At 40.9% G+C, this 18,922-nt stretch overlaps 1 protein-coding gene across 5 annotated transcripts in view; it reads left to right on the top strand.

Moving 5' to 3' along the window:
* The window catches only part of Ttc39b (tetratricopeptide repeat domain 39B), a 122,237-nt gene that overhangs the window by 59,062 nt on the left and 44,253 nt on the right, over positions 1-18,922 (top strand). For all 5 annotated transcript variants that reach the window (XM_074051821.1, XM_074051817.1, XM_074051820.1 and 2 more), the window contains one exon: positions 15,252-15,347. In XM_074051821.1, the coding sequence (XP_073907922.1) occupies positions 15,252-15,347 (96 nt within the window). The remainder of the gene's footprint in view (positions 1-15,251; positions 15,348-18,922) is intronic.

An 18,922-nucleotide genomic window follows, 5' to 3' on the forward strand; every position in this document is an offset into this window, starting at 1 on the left:
TCAGCTGTGGTTTAAACATATCTCTATAGTGCAACGAGGCATTCATTTTTTTTTAAATAAATTTTTTATTAGGATATATTCATTATACAGGGGGATTCGTAGTGACAATTGCAATTAGCCTTATATCATACATTATTTACATTGCCCTCATCATCTCTCCCCCTAACCCCCCTCTCCACTCCACTTAAAGCAATTGCAAGAGGTTTCTTAGTTCTGTTTCATTCAATGAGGCATTCTTGTTCTTAAAAATATCTTACATTTTGAGAGGAGAGAGTGCATGAGAGCAAGTGAAAGAGAGAGAGAGAGAGAGAGAGAGAAAGAGAGCACATTTACATAACTTATTACAGCATGTTGTTCTATTTTATTACTGGTTATTGTTAATCCTTTACTGTGCCTAATTTAAAATTAAACTTTATCATCGGTATATATGTACAGAAAACACATATATGTGTACTATCTAGTTTCAGGCATTGACTAAGTTTCCTGAAGTATCTCCCCTGGATAAGGGGGTACTACTGTTTTTGGATGGACCTTTTCACTCTCCTCTTTCTGTACAAGACTATGGGGATACTTGACAGATACCTTGCTGACAGTCACACAGACTGCATGTCCTACTTTATTCTGATTTCTAACAATAGGAAAAGAGGCTAATTTTGTCACAGGAGGACGAATGAGGGGGATCCCACAGTTTCCCAGTTTCCACATAAAATCTCAGGTGCTTGAGATCCACAAACATGAAAAATATGTCAAAGCTGGGTCTTCAGTGGCTCTACCTAAAATCCTAGGTACTCAGGCAAAAATCAGGAGGACTGTGATTCTAAGCCAGTCTGGGCAAATAGTTCCTCAAGACCCTATTTCCTTTTCTGCCCATCACAGAAAAGGGCTGGCAAGGTGTAGACCCTAAGTTCAAACCCCAGTATCTCAAAAAAAACAAAAACAACAACAAAAAACCATTTCAAGGTGTCTCACTTCAAGGAGTCTCACAAGGTGAAGTCTTACCAAGGATTTAGTTTAGTATAACAGGATAAAGTATAGACAAGGTGGGGAGGGAGGAAAAGAGAGAAACATTTCCTGTTCCCTATGCAGGAAATGGGAGCAAAGACTCAAAATGGTGGTTTAGTGTCTGTGTTCTTATACTCTCCTGGGATGGGAGAGTTCAGGTCCCCAGAAATCTAATAACCCTAACCATTAGATAGTGGTTCTGAGTGCTCAAGATGGATGCTGCTTATTATTATAAAATATGGAGATATTACCTAGACCCACCCAAAACTCAAGAGACAAGAGGTGAGCTTTAGGACTCTCCTTTGCCAGACAAACCTTTTCTTCCACCCAACCCAGGATCCCTGCTGCTTGTTAACATCTCAAAGAGGAAAGTAGCAGCTCCTCTGTGTCTTCCTGTTCCTGTAAAGTAGCATCTAAAAGGAGATGGGAGGAGACTAGCTGCTCTGATTCTCCAGCCTTTACTACTTTCTTCCAATATCTATGTTTGGCCCTTTAAATATTTATTAAAATTATATAACTTTCCTGTCTCTTCATCTGTCTCTCCTGCCTCAGTTTGAGAGAACTCATACTAGTGCCTACTGACTGCCATTTAACTTCCTGAGAGGGGCAGTTCCTACAACAAGGAATAAATTGTATTTCATTTTCATCAAAGGTAGTACGTTAAAACCTTGAAGAAATTTAGGAATATAATCATAGAGATGTTTTAGTTTAATACTTAAAATAACATTAACTTAAAATGTAGGAAATAGAAAAGGTGAAATTATAAAAACCACATTTAAGAACTGATTTTTTCAACTTAATGAAAATTTGAAAGATTTCTGAAAGGTCTAAAATAACATTGGGAACACATTAGGTTGTAATGTATTCTGACTTCTTCACTTGAAAAGGGTTAAAAATAATACATTCTCCTGTTCTTGAATATTTTTAGAACCATTTTGAGCCATGTGTGATATGTGATAGAGTAATAATGTCGCCATTTTATTGGCGGCCATTTTATCCTCAGGCCTCACTTCTTGAGAAATGGAGCCTCCAGGTAGCTCCACCCCCAACAGCATTCCACCCTTAACAGAAATTCCTGTGCTCTAAGACAGCCCCACTCCTACCAGAGACTACCATGCACGAGCTAACTTCCTTAAGCTCCCTCTTCTATAAAAGCCACGCCTACCCCAGAGTCAGCGCTGCACCATCTTTCCCTGGCCAGCCTGGCAGTTCAAGCTAGCCATTAAATCTTGCTCTTGGACGTGAGACTTTTCTCATGAGCTTTCTTTGCGAGTGGCATTTTTCCTAACATTTTGGTGCCATGACTCAGATTGGGTGCACTCCCGGCGCTGACCTTGCTCTCCCTATCCCCTGCCCATCCTGCCGTCTCCCTCTCTTTCTCTAAACTCCCATTCCCTTCCTCTGGGATCTGAGCTGCTTTGCTGGGACCCCCGATCCTAGAAGATGCCCTCACTGCTTACAGGGAATTCCTCTGCCCCAGTGCACCTCCAATCGCCACCCGCCACTGGTCAATCCTCCCTCAAGGTCCTCTCTCAGTGAGTCTTCCTTGCATGCAGAGCCATGATCTCACTTTCTCATTTCCTCAAAATCCTAGTGCTAGGTCTTGGCTCTAGCCAAGTCCCCTAGGACTGTGAGCCCCCGGTGATGGAGACATCCCTCCCGGGAGTCCCACCTCTACTCTCTCCTGAGGAACCGATATCTCAGGGACACCCGTCATAGCGTCTCCTCAGTTTAGGCCTCACTATGGAGATTGGACCATCCCAAATACCTTCAGACTCCCCATTGGGATGTCTCCTGGGCAACCTTGGGCCCCTTTGCCTAATGCCTGATCTTAAACCCTAAAAGCTCATTTTTCTCTGTAATCAGGCCTGCCCCAATAACCATTAGACAATCCTCCAGATGGCCACTTAATGGCACTTTTGACCCAATATTTTAAGGGATTTATACAATTTCTGTGAGCGCACTGGTAAATAGAAGGAAATAGGCTACATCCAATCCTTTTCCTATCTCTGCACCAAACCCTCCCTCTGTACTTCCTGTTCCCCTGTGCAGATTCTATTAGCTTCTAAACCAGCCTTTAAACCAACCAAATCCTCTCCTGAACCTCCTTCCTTCCCCATGTAAGCAGACTTCTTGTGCTGCTTGCCCTGCCTGTCTCTTCCTATCTTCCTGAGGGACTTTCCCGTCATGGTGTCAAGCCAGCCACTCCTTGCCAACTCTGGCCTCAAGGCAATTTGGGCTCTGGGGGAGCTCATGCTCCCTCCCTGTGGGCCAAGACCAAGCCCGGGGTTTATTTGGGTATGCCTCATGCTACATTGGGGGAGTCCTGATTGGTTATGGCACCTGATGACTGCTTCTCCTTTCCCCCATCTAATGCCCCTTCTGCCTGAGACAGTGACCTGAGAGTGGAGGTTTCATGTTGCTGAAAGTGTTCCAGTACTACTCAGTGGGAGCAACCTAGAGGTACTTGTGGTCGCTAATCCCTCAGGCATGTGTCATGCCTTTAGGCTCTGCCTTCCCCTCCCTTACTTAAGATGTCAGGACACCTTTTCTACTCTCTACCTGGTCTCACCGTGTGTCCTTTTTCTTTGTCTGCCTTCCCCTCCCTGGGCTTATTGGGACCCTGGCCTCCCATGAAAACCATAGCATAATACCTTATGATTTAAGTTATTCCCACTTGTTTTTCAGCCCCCTCGGTCCAAGGCAACTTTAAATCAACTGCTAGGCACCGGCAGAGGACACTCATGCCCTAACGCCACCCCCATAAGAGGAGGGAAAGCAAACAGGTGTGCTCCCGCACAGGGATGCCAGCTGCTGGGCACAGCGGGAACGCCTGCCATAGCTAGGAGAGTCCACAGAGAGGACTCTGTCTCTCTGTGGTGGTGGCTGCGGCCCGCCACCACTTGTCCTAGAATAAATGCACACAGGCGTGAGTACACAGGAAGGGGGGAGGGGTGACAGGTCGCAGGATCAGGCCTAGGCAGACAGGGTTACTTGTCCCTGGTGTGTGTGGTGGGGGGGTTGCCTTGCACAAGCCCCACTCCCAGCCCTACCTCACTCCACACCTTGTAAGACCCACCCCTTGTAAGCCAATTGTTAGCTCAAGGTTATAGTCCCAGGAACAGCAAAATGGGTGTTACTGTGGTCTCTAAACTTCTCATTTTCATCTCTGAGACCACCCAGATTGGCCCCATAATTGCTATTTAGTTCCTCAAACACTGGCCATTCTTTGTAAGCCACAGGATAAACCTGGGGAAGGAGGACCAAAAAAGCCCCTTATCAATGACAAGGCTCAAGCCTACTGTTCCACTGTGCCCTATCTTCTTGCCACCCTGATATTCAGAACCTTCTAATGGGTGCTTCTCCCTTCAACAGGTAATGGTAGGAAGAGGGCAAGTCTTATGTCTCCTTCCAGTTATCATATCTAAGGGAAATTAGGGTCATGTCAAACTAAAATCAAATTCTTTTTTTTTTTTCATTTTTCTTTTATTATTCATATATGCATACAAGGCTTGGTTCATTTCTCCCCCCTGCCCCCACCCCCTCCCTTACCACCCACTCCGCCCCCTCCCTCTCCCCCCCCAATACCCAGCAGAAACTATAAAATCAAATTCTTTATGTCTATAAAATATCAAGGTTATCTTAATATTGTTCTGCTCTGAGTAACATCTACAAAAAACAGTTACAGAGAAAGATTTTATCAAAGAAATTATTTGTGTTTTCTGCTGATCTTGTCAAGCTTTAAGTACTACTAAATCAGAGTTCATTTATGTATTTGCTTGTGTGTCTTAAATGACTACCTTATAACAGTGTTGTATCTATACTTTATCTAAATATGGTACAGACATTTACAAAGTTATATAAAAAATTAGCTAGAGCTCTCTTTTATCCAAGAGTGCTACATTTAACCTAAATCCTGACAGTCAGTCCCTGCCTCCCACAGGTCACCTACCTAGGTGTGGTTTTAAAGGGACAGACTTACTCCCTGAGTCATGAGGGAATCGACTCAATCCTCCGTTTCCCACTCCCCCCTACCATAAAGCATTTTAGAGCTTTCTTTGGAGTTACAGGATTTTGCAGAATCTGGATCCCTAGATATGAAGCCCTTAGAAGACACCTTTTTATGCTCCTTCTAATATTTCTATTTGGATCTTACATAATAAATGCTCTAAATAACGTACAGCTGCCCATTTCTCTTAGGAAACTTGCCTCCAACAGACCCTGCTCCTCTGGCTAGCTACCTTATCTTAACCTTCTCAGGGAACTTCTCAGAGAGCATGCAGACCAGATCCTGCCCCACCCCATAACAATTTCTATTAAACCAGGGGATCTTATTCTCCTAAAGGATCCTCACAATGCCCACCACTGTCAAGCTTAATGGGATCCCCCAGTGGCAGCACCTTTCAAGTATAAAACATTGCCTACCAACTTCAGACTCTTCCACTACAGTAAAGGATGAGTACTCTTCCATACCGCTGGGCCTCACATGGCTACGCCTCTCCTGTAAACTCTCTCCCTCTTCCACTCCTACATAAGTTCTTAGTCCTTGTCTGGCTCTCGATTTTTCTGCCATAGATGGATTTATAACACCTATGGGGCAGTGAGCCTAATTCTGGGAACATACATAATACTTCTCTGCTTCCTTTCCCTGGTTATATGATCTATTAGGTCCATTATAGAGGCTAGTATAGAAAGAAAAACAGCTGCACATGTAATGATGCTACTCCAAAACTGACGAGGCCTTAACCTGCTCACGGCAGAGAAAGGTGGTCTCTTTCTTCTTGTTTTTACAAGAAGAATGCTGCTTCTATGTTAATCATTTGGGGGTAGTAAAAAATAAGATTAGACAACTCCAGGAGCAATTAGAAAAATGGAGAAGGGAGTTGGAGGACTCTTGGAATCCTCTAGGGAACAACATTTCACAGTGGTTCTCCTGGCTAATGCCCATCTTAATGCCTATTGTTAAGCTTCCTCCCTTGTATCATAAAAACAGTACAAAGATTTCTCTTAGACCGCATGTCTGCTATTGCTAGTCAAAAGTTTAACCAGTTATACCTCCAGAGATATCAACCTCTTCAAAACCGTCCAGAGGACTGCTGTGAGGGCCCCTACCAGGATGCCACAGAAGTCTGAGGATCTCACCCCATACAACACTCCCTGCCAGCAGGAAGCAGTTAAGAGGCTGACACTTCACTCCAATTCCCGATCCTCAGCCCCTACCCTCATCATTATTAAAGAAAAAATGGGGGAATGATAGAGTGATAATGTCGCCATTTTGTGAATCGGTGGCCATTTTATCCTCAGGCCTCACTTCTTGAGAAATGGAGCCTCCAGGTAGCTCCACCCCCAATGGCAGCCCCACCCTTAACAGAAATTCCCATGCTCTAAGACAGCCCCACCCCTAATGGAGACTCCTGTGCATGCACTAACTTTCTCAAGCTCCCTCTTCTATAAAAGCCATGCCTAGTCCAGAGTCAGTGCTGTGCCATCTTTCCCTGGCCAGCCTGGCAGTTCGAGTCTGCCATTAAACCTTGCTCTTAGATGTGAGATTTTTCTTGTGAGCTTTCTTTGTGAGTGGTGTTTTTCCTAACAATATGATCAGAGGGTATTTCCTTAAATTAATATTTGAATATTCCTTTCATGAATTTGAACTTAAATTGCTCAAAATAAATGCTTAACTGTTTTTCCTGTTTATTAATACAGTGCAAGACATTTTTGAAAATTCGTCAAAAACAAACAAGCACAAAAATGTAAATTTACCCAAGCCCTAGAGATAATATTAAGATTTACAGTTTTGATTGAGGAAGCTTTGAAGTTTAAGTATACATTACCTACAGGCATATCTAATGTATCATATCACCATTTTATGGAGCAGTTATATCCTTATTGCTCATTGGCTAGTTTTGCTTTTTAGTTTTTTCTTCTAAAGAATTAGGTCCAGAGTGAGGAGGAAAACTTGGAATTGTATTCCTTGATGTTCAGAGTGCTGGCAACAGGCCAGGTACAATGAGGATAAGATGGACAGTACAATAATATTGGGGGAGCAGCTGTTGAATTCGGGAGACGGGAGAGCTGTTCTTGCTTTCTCCTGTCAGCAGCAGCACCTCCTCCTCCCTCTGCTCCCTCTCCAGGAGAATGACTATTTGAAGGAATCATTGACTGGGTGGATTTGGGGGCTGGAGAGATGTTTTTCTTTAGTAAGAAAGACAATCTGTTCATGTAGTCATTAATATTAAACAATAGATTTCCAGTGGGGTGTCACTGTAAGTCACATCTCCAGAGGATATCATTTAGACTGTGGATTATGTAAATGGTGTCTTCCTGAGGACCTAAATTGACTGTCTATACTCATTCCTTTTCTCTAAAGAAGTTTAAATTCTGATTTTAAAAAAAAAGGCTGAAGGACATTAAGTATACTTTTTGATAATTTTTGAAATTTTAATTTCAAAATTTTTACAAAATTCCAGCTTTTTTATCACATTGTATTGAATTTTGGGGAGAAATTAAATTTGAATTAGTTCTGCTAATTATGATTCGATTGAGAGAAAAGCAAAAACAAAGGTGGCTGCAAACTTTTCATTTGAAGATAGTTCTATCTAGTGATTAAAAACTAGAGCAATACTTAGGTCAATAATAAAAGAGACAAAAAAGTAATTAAAAAGGAAAAGAACTTGAATAGACAGTTCTCAAAGATGATACACAAATGGCCTAAAGTTCCTAAAGAGATTTGCACCGTTACTAGTTATTAGGGAAATGCAAGTCAGAGCTACAGTGCCACCATGCTCACTAAAATGGACAATAGGACATATTCACCAAGCTGCAAAGAAGTTGGAACTCTTATCCATTATTGATGGGAATATAAAGTCACACAGCCACTTTGGAAAATAGTTTGGGGCAGTTCCTCAGAGTGTCAAACAGTTACCATATAGCCTAATGTTCTAGGCGCCTGAAGTTTCTGATCAGAAGAGTCCCAAGTTCTTTGTGTTCCACATGGAAGCATCCAGGCAGGACACATGGGTGTAGTAAGGCAAGTAATAGAGTTTATTAAAGGTTAGGGAAAAGTTACAAACAGCCAGGATGAGCCAGGTATGAGGCGACCAAAGAGGGAGAGCGCTCCCTGTTTCCAGGTGCTTTTAAAACCTGCGCTGCTAACCTATGGGAGGCGACCTATGGGCAGTTCTTGATCACCAATAATTGATGAGTGGGGAGGGGCATGTGTGGTTCCTGGGCTCAGGTGGTGGTGGTTTGAGTTGTCCCAGGGCCTGAGTATAATAGTCTGCACATAGTTGCAACTGAAAAGCAGGCGCAGAGGAAAAGAAGAATGTTCAGCCTGAAACACGATATTGAGTCATGTGTTTTGAGTCTTTTCCTGTCTTAGCCTGCCTCACTAGAAGTTCTGTGTTCACACAAGAACTTGTACAAGAATGTTAATAGTAGCACTATTCAAAATGTCCAAAAAATGGAAATAACCTATATATCAGCAGATGAAGTGACAAGCCAAATGTGGTATATCTCAGGAATAGAATACTATTTGCCAATAAGAAGGAATGAAGTAGTATTACCTGCTACAGCACGAATGAATCTAGTGAAAAAAAAAAAAGTGAAAAAAGCCAATTGTGAAAAAAAACCACATATTGGATGATTCCATTGAGATGAAGTATCCAGAAAAAGTAAATCTATAGATGCAGAAAATAGATTATGTTTGCTTAGGACTAGAGGTGTTAGGGAAGTGGAGAGTGACTGCTAATTGTCAGGTACATTTGGGTGACAGAATGTTGTAAATTAGGTTGGACTGACAATTGTACATCTCTGTGAATACATTAAAAACCACTGACTGTATACTTTAAATAGGAATTATGTCTCAAAAAACTCTTTAAAACTTTATAAAAACTTAGAGACCTTAAAATAGGGCAAAATAAAGACATATTTTCCAATGTACTAATATACCTATAATTGAAATATGGTGTTGCTTTCTTTGGCCTTCATTAACCAAATAGCAGTATTTTTTTTCACTAGTTAAAAATATATTTCTTCTAACATGTGAGCATAACATCTAGGTTATACTTAGGAGTGGAATAAACAAATATTTTATTCAGTTAAATTTTTAATAATTGTGTTTACTTTGGTGGTACAGATTGTAAAACTGGAACAATATAAAGATTTAATGTGGCTCTTTTGCCAGGATGTGTGCACATTAGTGCAGTGTTTCTATACTACAAACCTTTATTGAAGGAAATAAAAGAATTGAATAAATTTGTGTATTAGTGAGCTTTGTGTTACTTCAACAAAATATGGCAGACAATTAACTTAGGAAGAGAAAATGGTTATTATTTAGCCTACAGTTTTGGAAGTTCAAAGTCATTGATGGTTGACCTGGGTGGGGGGTGCGGGCAGGGAACAGCCACTGGGTGGCAGACTTCATTTAGAATCAAGCAGTCACATCTTGAACAGCAGCAGAGACAAAGAGACCAGTCTCCTTTTATAACATTGCTCATGCAAGAACTCAGGGGTTGCAACTGAACTGCTTAAGTCCCCAGTGATCTAAGGATTGCCTACGAGGTCCCACCTCCTGAGGTCCCACCAACTCCTAACAGTGCCACCTTGGAGACCATAACTTTCATCATAATGGACCATTAGAGGACTCAAACCATACCAATGTATATAGACGTGAAGGTGCAGTATCATTAAGAGAAATTCTTTGCAGATTTCTCCAGTAATAAAGTCCCAGTCAAAACCCCAACAGGACTTTTCTTATAACTTTACAGTCTTTGATACTAAGATTCATAAATAAGAATGAAGGTATAATAATAGCAGTCTCAACACTGCAATAGAGACCATTTAGTGAAGCAGAGAACCTGTTCCCATTCACTTACATTTATCAGAAAGCCATGGTTATAAAAAAAAAAAAAAGCATGTGACTCATACAGAAGAAGGCAAATATATGAGTGGAACAAAAGCAAGCCCAAAAGAGACCTGTGTACATATGGAGACTTGCTCTATGTTAGAGAGTTCAGGATGATGCAGTATGCCAAAGAATAATAATTATAACATGTGTCTAAGATTTATTTAATCAATGAAGAAAACATTTAGATGGTAAAAGTGCTTCTAAGAACATTTGGAGAACTAAAGAAAAAGATGTTAGAACAAGTTGTTATCTACAAAACTGGTTCATTTCCTGTAATGTAATAAAAGCATAACTTTCTAGACAGGAATTATTTGTGTGTCTGTTGTTGTGATTTAGGAGCTGTGGGTTGGTAAGAGAATTTACCCAGATGGGAGAGTAGGAGAAAGCAAAGATTTATTAGGATGCTATTTAAAAGGGGCAGCTGGGTGAAGGAATATAGCCTGTTGCTGTGTGCATAGGGGATGGAGCTTTCTCTTGGGTCTTATTGATTGGTTATTTCTTTCTTGGAACATGGTTTGGATTTTACTGGTGGGCCCCTCTCCCATGCTCGACCCCACTTTCCTCATTCCAACTTTCTTTGTGCTCTACCTGGCTCTTGGTATTTTGTTCCCACAAAGTGGAGTTGGCTTGGCGGTGAGGGGGCGGAGGGGAGAACTTTCCTCCACATCCATCAGATCAGAAGTATCTTATAAGTTAACATGTAATTTTATAGAATATAAGTCTTATTTATGTATTTATTTATTTGGTGGTACTGGAGTGTGAGCTCAGGGCCTCACGCTTACTAGGCAGGCACTCTACCACTTGAACCACTCACTAGCCCTTTTTTTGTGATGTGCATTTTTAAGATAGAGTTTCTGAATTATTTGCCCAGGGCTGGCTTTGAACCTTGATTTCCTGATCTGTACCTCCTGATATCTAGGATGACAGTGTGAGCCACCAGCACTCTGTGAGTATAGGTCTTAAGGTAAATAAGTCAAACAAAGGCAGATCCCTTAGAAAATGGAATATTACTTGCTAAACTTATCAGAAAGTGCTCCAAGATGACCTTGAGAAGACATGTAGTCTTCCCTTTGTCTATTGCAAAGGTAGCAAGTAGCTGAAGGATGAGTTGCTAATTGCCTGTCTGGTAGATTAAATTTAGCACATTCTGTACACAAAAATGGATTTTAGATATATTGTGTGTGCTGTATTGTTTTTTCTACTTTGTGTCTCTGAAACATTTCTTAAACTAACTACCAGATAGAGGTTTAAAGAGTGAGTTAGATTTCTATGTAAAATTACTGTGAGTGGCGGCTGAAGGTACCCAGGCCATCCTGGCACCCAAGGTGCCATAAGCCAACCTGAGCCATCAGCAGAAGGTGTGGATTTATGAGTGAGAGCCATGACACCTCTAGTCATTGTGCATTCGTAGGGATAAATAGTAGTACGTTGCTTGCTTGATGAGAGCCCTGTTTGGAGAACATAAGAATGAAAAAGGATATGATGGGCACCACCCAGTGATGAGGGAGGCAGAAGGAAGATTCTGGTACAGTCAGCACCCACAGCCTCATATCTTTCCTGGCTGTCCTGTGGGCATCTCCTATGACAGATGTGAGTGTTTCAGATCCTGGAATGGTGCTTAGGTCTCTGGTATCCTTCTGAGAAGGCAGTGTGTCCTGATTACTTTGCCAAAACAGAGTACTGGAAGAATCCTCAGAAGGAAAGCTGGCAGCAGGAAGTTAAGCAGCTGCAGGAGAAAACTGGGTCTGATGGTCTTAAAAATGAAGCTTTAGACAGGCATAGTGGTGTATGTCTGTAATCCCAGCACTCGGGAGGAGGATTGAGAGTTTGATGCTGGCCTGGGCTACATAGTGGATTCTTGGCCACCTTGGGCTAGAAGAGACACTGTCTCAAAAAAAAAAAAAGCTTTGTCCTCAGTCAGAAAGGAAGGTGAATGCTCCCTAACCCCAGGAACAACCCATGAAGAAAGAGTAAATTACTAAGAGAGAGACAGAGAGATAGAGACAGATACTTCACCATTCATGCTCATAAGTAAATAAGTTATAGAACATGGAAAAACATAAAAATTCTGTTGAATAAAAAAATTAGTTTGCAGCATGATATACTTATTGTGACATTAATGTAAATTAAAAAATATAGTGTGTGTGTGTGTGTGTGTGTGTGAGAGAGAGAGAGAGAGAGGAGAAGGTTTTAGAGAGCAGTTAAGCTTGCCAGGCACCAATGATCATGCCTGTAATCCTAGCTACTTAGGAGGCTGAGATCAGGAGGATCACAGTTTGAGGTCAGCCCAGGCAAATAGTTCACAAGACCTCATCTCCAAAATAACCAGAGCAAAAAGGACTGGAGGTGTGGCTCAAGTGGTAGAGCATCTACTTTGCAGCATGAAGCTCTGATTCAAACCCCAGTGCAGTCCGAGAGAGAGAGAGAGAAAGACAGACAGACAGGCAGACAGACACAGTTGGGTCTTGATTTGCTTACATAGGAACCCAAGGTGCTGGGCCATCTTAGCTTGATAGCTTCTCAATGAATTACTTTAGGACCTTGAAACACACAGTATTTACCTGGCACAACAGACTTAGGTTTATGATTTTTTTTTAAAGACATATGACATATATATGTTTCTTAAAAATGTGTATGGCATATCAAATCATGGGGAAAATGATTTTTGTGCTGTTTTCAAAATGATCTTGGGGAAAATGGTACAAGATTAAGAAAAAATACATACCACTATTGTCACTGGAGGAGAGATGAGGGGGTTCCCTCAGCTTCCCAGTTTCTTTGTAAAATCACAGGTACTTGGGATGCATATGTGAAAAGCATTTCAAGGTGTTTCACAAGGGTTTTTGCAAGGTAGAAGTTTTAGCAAGAATTTATTTTAGTATAGCAGGCTAAAGTAGGGAGAAGTGGAAAAAATAGTGGTTCTTATCTGCAGTCTTTCTCTTTTCTGAGCTGGGGGGATATACATGGTCAAGAGTCTAGCAATCCCTAATCATTAGACAATAGATCTGGGTGACCAAGATGGGTGCTGTGTATTATTTTAAAGCATGGAGATGTGATCTAGGCTTACTGAAAATACAGGAAGAATAGCTGAGTTTTAGGACATCCTTTTGCCAGACAAGCCTTCCATTTTTCTGTTTTCCTACGCCTTTGAGGAATCTCGCAGCTTCTTAACACCTCAAATGGGAAAGCAGATTCAGGTAGCCTCTGTATGTCTCCCTGTTCTTGTAACTTAACATTAAAAATGGTGGGAACCAGGGGCCAGTGACTCATGTGTGTAATCCTACCTTCTTGGGAGGCTGAGATCAGGAGGATCAAGATTTGAAGCCAACCCAGAAAAATAGTTTGTAAGACCCCATCTCCAAACAACCAGAGCAAAATGGACTGGAGGTGTGGCTCAATTGGTAGAGTATTTGCTTTGCAAATATGAAACTCAAAATTTTGAGTTCAAACCCCAGTCCCATCAAAAAAAAAAAAAAAAGAAAGTGGTGGGAGGGGAGTTTGCTGTGCTTCTGGTTTTTCAGTTTTTGCTTCCTACTTCTAATGTCTGAGTTTGGCCCTTTTAATTTTTAGTAAATGTAATGAATATAGTACTAGAGGCATAGCTCAAGTGGTAGAGCACCTGCCCAGCAAGTGCAAAGCCCTGAGTTCAAACCCCAGTATTGCATAAACAAACAAATAAATAAGAAAAATATGAATATCATTTCCTTGTCTCCTGATGTGTCTATCCTGTCTCACTATCTTCTATCATATACTTTAATTTTATAAATGGATCAACAAATTACATGTTAGAAGTAATAGCACAGGTAAAACTGTTATATAATATTTTAGGGGGGTGCTTTTCTAAATAAGCCCTCAAGATCAGAAATGCTAAAGAGTGATAGATTCTATCTATTTATTTATGGTACTGGGGGTTGAACTCAGGGCCTCATGCTTGCTAGGCAGGTGCTCTACCACTTGAGTCACTCTATGTTGGATATTTTTAAGATAGGATGTCACAACTATGTGCCCGGGGCTCGCTTTGAGGCATATCCTCCAGATCTCTGCCTCCCAAATAGCTAGGATTATAGGTCTAAGTCACCAGCATCAGACTGATAATTTTGATTAACCAAATGTAGCCATTGGGGAGAATTTTTTTTTCATGAACTTTACCATTGGGGAGAATTTTATATTTAAAGCTAAAGACAAGTGAAAAAAGGGGGTCATTTTACCAGGGCATTTTGGAGCCCCTGTGTTCTAGCCCTTGTAAATTAGTGAGTAAGAGAACAGGGGTGGGGATGGTCCAGGAGGATAGACAGCCTTTTCAATCACTGCTATGCTCAGGGTCTACCATCACTGCCCCAGAACCTTGCTTAGGTAAATGCTTCTTTCTTTGTTCTACTAAAGAGTTATTATGTGGGAAAATAAATAAACTGCTTACCTGTGGAGTTTTCTTCTCTCCTACCACCTCACATACAACCACCCTGATTGGTGTATAAAATTTAGGGAATTTGGTATGTCCAAGATAAGGTGATTGCCAAATGCAGAATATTACAGAGCATTGGGAAGTCTGAAAGGTGGGCTATAACTCAAGCTCAATTAACTGAGGGCACTGAACACCTTACAATTTTTTTTTAAAAACTTCCCTAGATGGTACCCGGTAGCCCTTTGATCTACCTCTTTGGTTAATGACTGTAGTTTTTCTTATGGGATGTGTACTGGTGAGGTGAATGGAAGCTGACGAGGTTAAGGATTCTATCATAATACAGGATTGGACTTGTTCTTAAACTCTTCCTGAAAGTTTCCTTCTCTGAGTGGACCTGCCTCATCGAAAAGAAATGATTTAGGATAAATAAGGTATATAATACTCCATTTTAATAAAATATAAGTGTAATAACTGCTTTCAAATAAAGTTTTAATAAAAATATGTATAGATTTACACAGTAAATATCTGGAAGGATGTATGTATATAAGATCCACAGTTTGCTGGGCACTGGTAGCTCATGCCTGTAATCCCAGCTACCCAGGAGGCAGAGATCAGGAGGATTGAGAGTTGAAGCCATCCCAGGGAAATAGTTTTCAAGACCACGTCTTGAAAAAACCCATCACACACACACACACACACACACACACACTGTGGGGTGATTTCAATTAATTTTGTGTACCACAAAAAAACTAACAAAGGCAAATCTATTTCACTGGGAATGCTTAAGGTACAGCAGTAGGTTTCTTTTTGATTTTCAAAACTGACCAGAAGTATAGATGATGTACTACATAGAGAAAGGGTTGTGTTGTGCACTTGTATTTGTAAGGATCTTTCTCACAGGACAAAGAAATAAAAAGCTCACTCTGCCTTTTTAATTAACAGATCTTCCCACTCAGATATGGCTACAAGCAACTTTCACTTTGCATCATGTGACACGAAACGGACCTCCAGACAACATAGAGTATCCGATGTGAGCAGGTCAGCAGAATGTTGTCATTCTTGGGGACCAGGGAAGAATAGTCCATCTCCTTGGGGAATGTGATACTGGTCTTCCCCTAGTACCCTGAGTTTGACCACAAGGGAAGGGTGGGGGCCTAGGCAATTGCACTGCCCATTTTGCAAATCAGAAAGAAGATGAGTAGCTGGTAATGGACTCAGTGTTCTGTGTATTTTTATCTTTAAAATGTCTAACAATTATATTTTATTAAAAAATAATATAACCATATTGCCAAACATTGGAGAAAAGGAGAAACATCAACCATAATTAGACCTCCATCATATAGACTTGTTAGACTTTTAATGTATTCCGTCTTTTTCCTAGTCAAGTACTTCTTCTTTGTTTTTTTTTTTTTTTTGGTGGTACTGGGGTTTGAACTCAGGGCCTCTACCTTGAGCCACTGTACCATTTTTTTTGTGAAGAATTTTTTTGAGATAGGGTCTTGTGAACTATTTGCCTGGGCTGGCTTCAAACCACGATCCTTCTGATCGCTGCCTCCTGAGTAGCTCGGATCACAGGCATGAGCCACCAGTGCCAGGTGCAGGTGCCTCTTGATGTAGTTGGAACCATAAGCGATTTTTTAAATTGAGTATTGTGTTAGGATTATTTTTTTTCTTATATTTTCTTACAGTGTTAGTTTAAAAGTGCATTTTAAGAAAGTATTCATTGTAGAAAATCCAGGAGCCACAGAAAACACAAAGAATACTACAACAATAGCACATTTTTTTCTTAATTGAGATCATATTAAAAATATTGTTTAGAAATCTCCTTTTAAATTTAAATGTACAGAGCCAGACTATAGCTTTGTGTTAGGACACAAAGCAAGGTTGAAGGAAATTTACCTGTCCTGATGTACTTGCTTTAAATAAAAATAAGTGAAATTAGTGCATGTTTCAAGTCCAGAAGAGGTCAGAGAGGAAGTGATTAATGATATACCAATAGGAAGGAATGGAGGTGAATCATAAGGAATAATTTAGAGATGTTTTCATTATATTGTTAACATTTGCAGATTTCATACTCTTACCAAAAAAGAAAACCTAAATAGAAAGTCCCACTCTGCCTTTTAACCAGTAGGTCCTCTAATGCACAAGTAACAATGAGCACTTACAAACATTAAAGAACAGCTTAACGAGACATTTGCAGAGTGGAGTGAAGCTCACGTGGTTAGGGTGTGCAGAAAACAACAGTGCCTTAACCTGCTGTGCCACTCCTCATGGTAGTCCTCATTTCACAGCACCTATCTGCTTCTCAGAACAAAGGTGGGAGGCAGGCAGGGAGAGAGTTTTGGTCACCATTTAACAAATGAGAAACCCAGGATGTCAAGTGACATACCTAAGATGCCACTGCCGGGCAAAATCCAGTTGTCATTTGATGCTGGATCTTTTCATTTCCACTCAGTGCAATTTTTGAGAACCCGTTTCCCTCCTTGGTTATTGCTTGTTCAGTCTTTAAAGGTATTTTGATGATCATGGATTCCTCAGATTCTTTCTTCAACCTGTCAGGATCAGGAAATAATCTTCCCATAGAAGAATACTGATGTCCAGGGATGTACGTGACTGCCTAGGTGCCTTGCAGCTCTGAAATTCTTTGAGTTTGAGTTTAATGCTGTTATCTTTAAAGGGCATCAGTGACAAAGTTTAAGACATTTATAGATTTTGTGTTCATCACCTCAAGTCTTTTGGCACACTAGTTGTTGAAGCAGTTCTGTTAAGTCACTTTGGAAAAATGAGGAAAGACTTCCCACACTGGCCCAGAGCTTTCCTATTACTTCCTTCTCTTACCACAGCTCTCTCCATTTTTTGTGTGTGTGTGTGGGAGGGCGGTACTGGGATTTGAACTCAGGGCCTCATGTTTGCTAGGCAGGTGGTCTACACTTGAGCCACCTCCAGCCTCCACATCTATCAGTTGGAGGAGGGAGACATTCCTTCAGGTTTTCTGAATTGATTTTTATTCATCCTGTCTTCCATATTGACGTTTTATTCCCTCCCCATTCTGATCACTGCTAACTTTTCTGGTATCATACATTTGCTTAGATAAATGAACAATTGGGTTATTATTAAATTCCTTTAACTCTTATGTATGTGACAACTCTGAATTATTGAAGGCTATTTAGTTACTTACAAAATAATGATAATTATTACTTGAGGACCGCACTGTGTCAGACTGTATTCTGAGCACTTTATGTGTATTACCAGCAAAATCTATGAGATGAATAGGTCCTATCTCACTAGGTCCATTGTACAAATAAGGAGTCCGAGTACTGGGACAGAGGAGGTGATTTACCCCAGTCAAACATAGTTAGGAGTGATTTCAGGAAATAAATAAAATTATCTGGCTCCAGGGCCTCATCCACTAAAATAAGTAGAGCTGTTTGTAATCAAGCTTATTAAGTAACTGATAAAGGAAGAAATGGAATTGTAACATAAGAGATGATACTAGTTTTATGTTATATATTGCTTTGTATGTATGCTCATTCTGCTTTAAATTCGTGACTTCTAAGTTAGAATCAAGAAGAGGGAGTTTTTGCTTCATGGAAGACGCATATGAAGAAAGACACTTGGGCAGGGCTCCAGCAGGCCTGGAATATGTGGGCTGAGCATCCACGGCTTTGGGAAAATTGCACATGGTTATTAATTCACACAGAACAGGAAGTTCACAGAGCACACTCATAGCAACCATGGCCTTTGTTTCCCCTGCATGAGTTGTGAAATGGAAAAAGCATTTAGGCATTTCAAGGATGAGATTAAGTGACTCTCTGGAAAATGGCAATGCTGATTTCTGATTTCCAGTCCAGGAATCTTTTCACCCCTCTTGCAAAACACTTGATTGCTTTTAGATGGCCTTGCTCATCATGCTAGTCTGGTTGGACAGATGTGATAGTCCAGATTTCCCAGGCTTTCAAGCCAGGCAGAGGAGCTTGAACTTCATGTGGCATGTGTGGGTAGCCATTTGGGTTCTTAATCTAAAAGGGTAGTATCATGAATGTCTGTTTTAGGAAGAGAAGTCTGACCATGGATCCAGGATGAGTTAAAGCAAAATTAGTATCATCTGGGCTCATCCCAGGTCCCAGCAGTCTGTTTTAGTAAACTGAAGTTTGAGAACCATGGAACCAAAGCAGTAATAGTCAGGAAGGCTTTTGTGGGAGTGTCTCAGAATTCAGACCTCAAGTGCTCAGCCTCTCAATTCATCACAGTGAAAATGGAGAGGAACTCATGTCTCCGAGAGATGCCTGAGACGAGTCCTGGCCAAGATTAAAGTTTAAGGACATGTGGTAGCATGGCATCTTGTGGAGGGGGTCAATTGTGAGGTGAACCACATAGTAAAGCACTTAGAAAGACTGAGTTTACTGTGTTTGGAGGTAATAAAGCCCTCGTTCTCTTTGTCCCTCTAAGCTGGGACAGGTGTGAAATATCCTCCAGATGACAGTGTGGGCAGCTTAGATATAGAGGTGGTTGCTTAAAACAAGTACCTGTTCACAGCTCATTTCCTGATGAGCTGTTACCTTGGAGAGGACTGATAAGAGTGAAGATGAAGATGTAGGTGAGAGAGACTAGAA

The sequence above is a fragment of the Castor canadensis genome, chromosome 13 (assembly GCF_047511655.1).
Source record: "Castor canadensis chromosome 13, mCasCan1.hap1v2, whole genome shotgun sequence".
NCBI classification, from domain to species: Eukaryota; Metazoa; Chordata; class Mammalia; order Rodentia; family Castoridae; genus Castor; species Castor canadensis.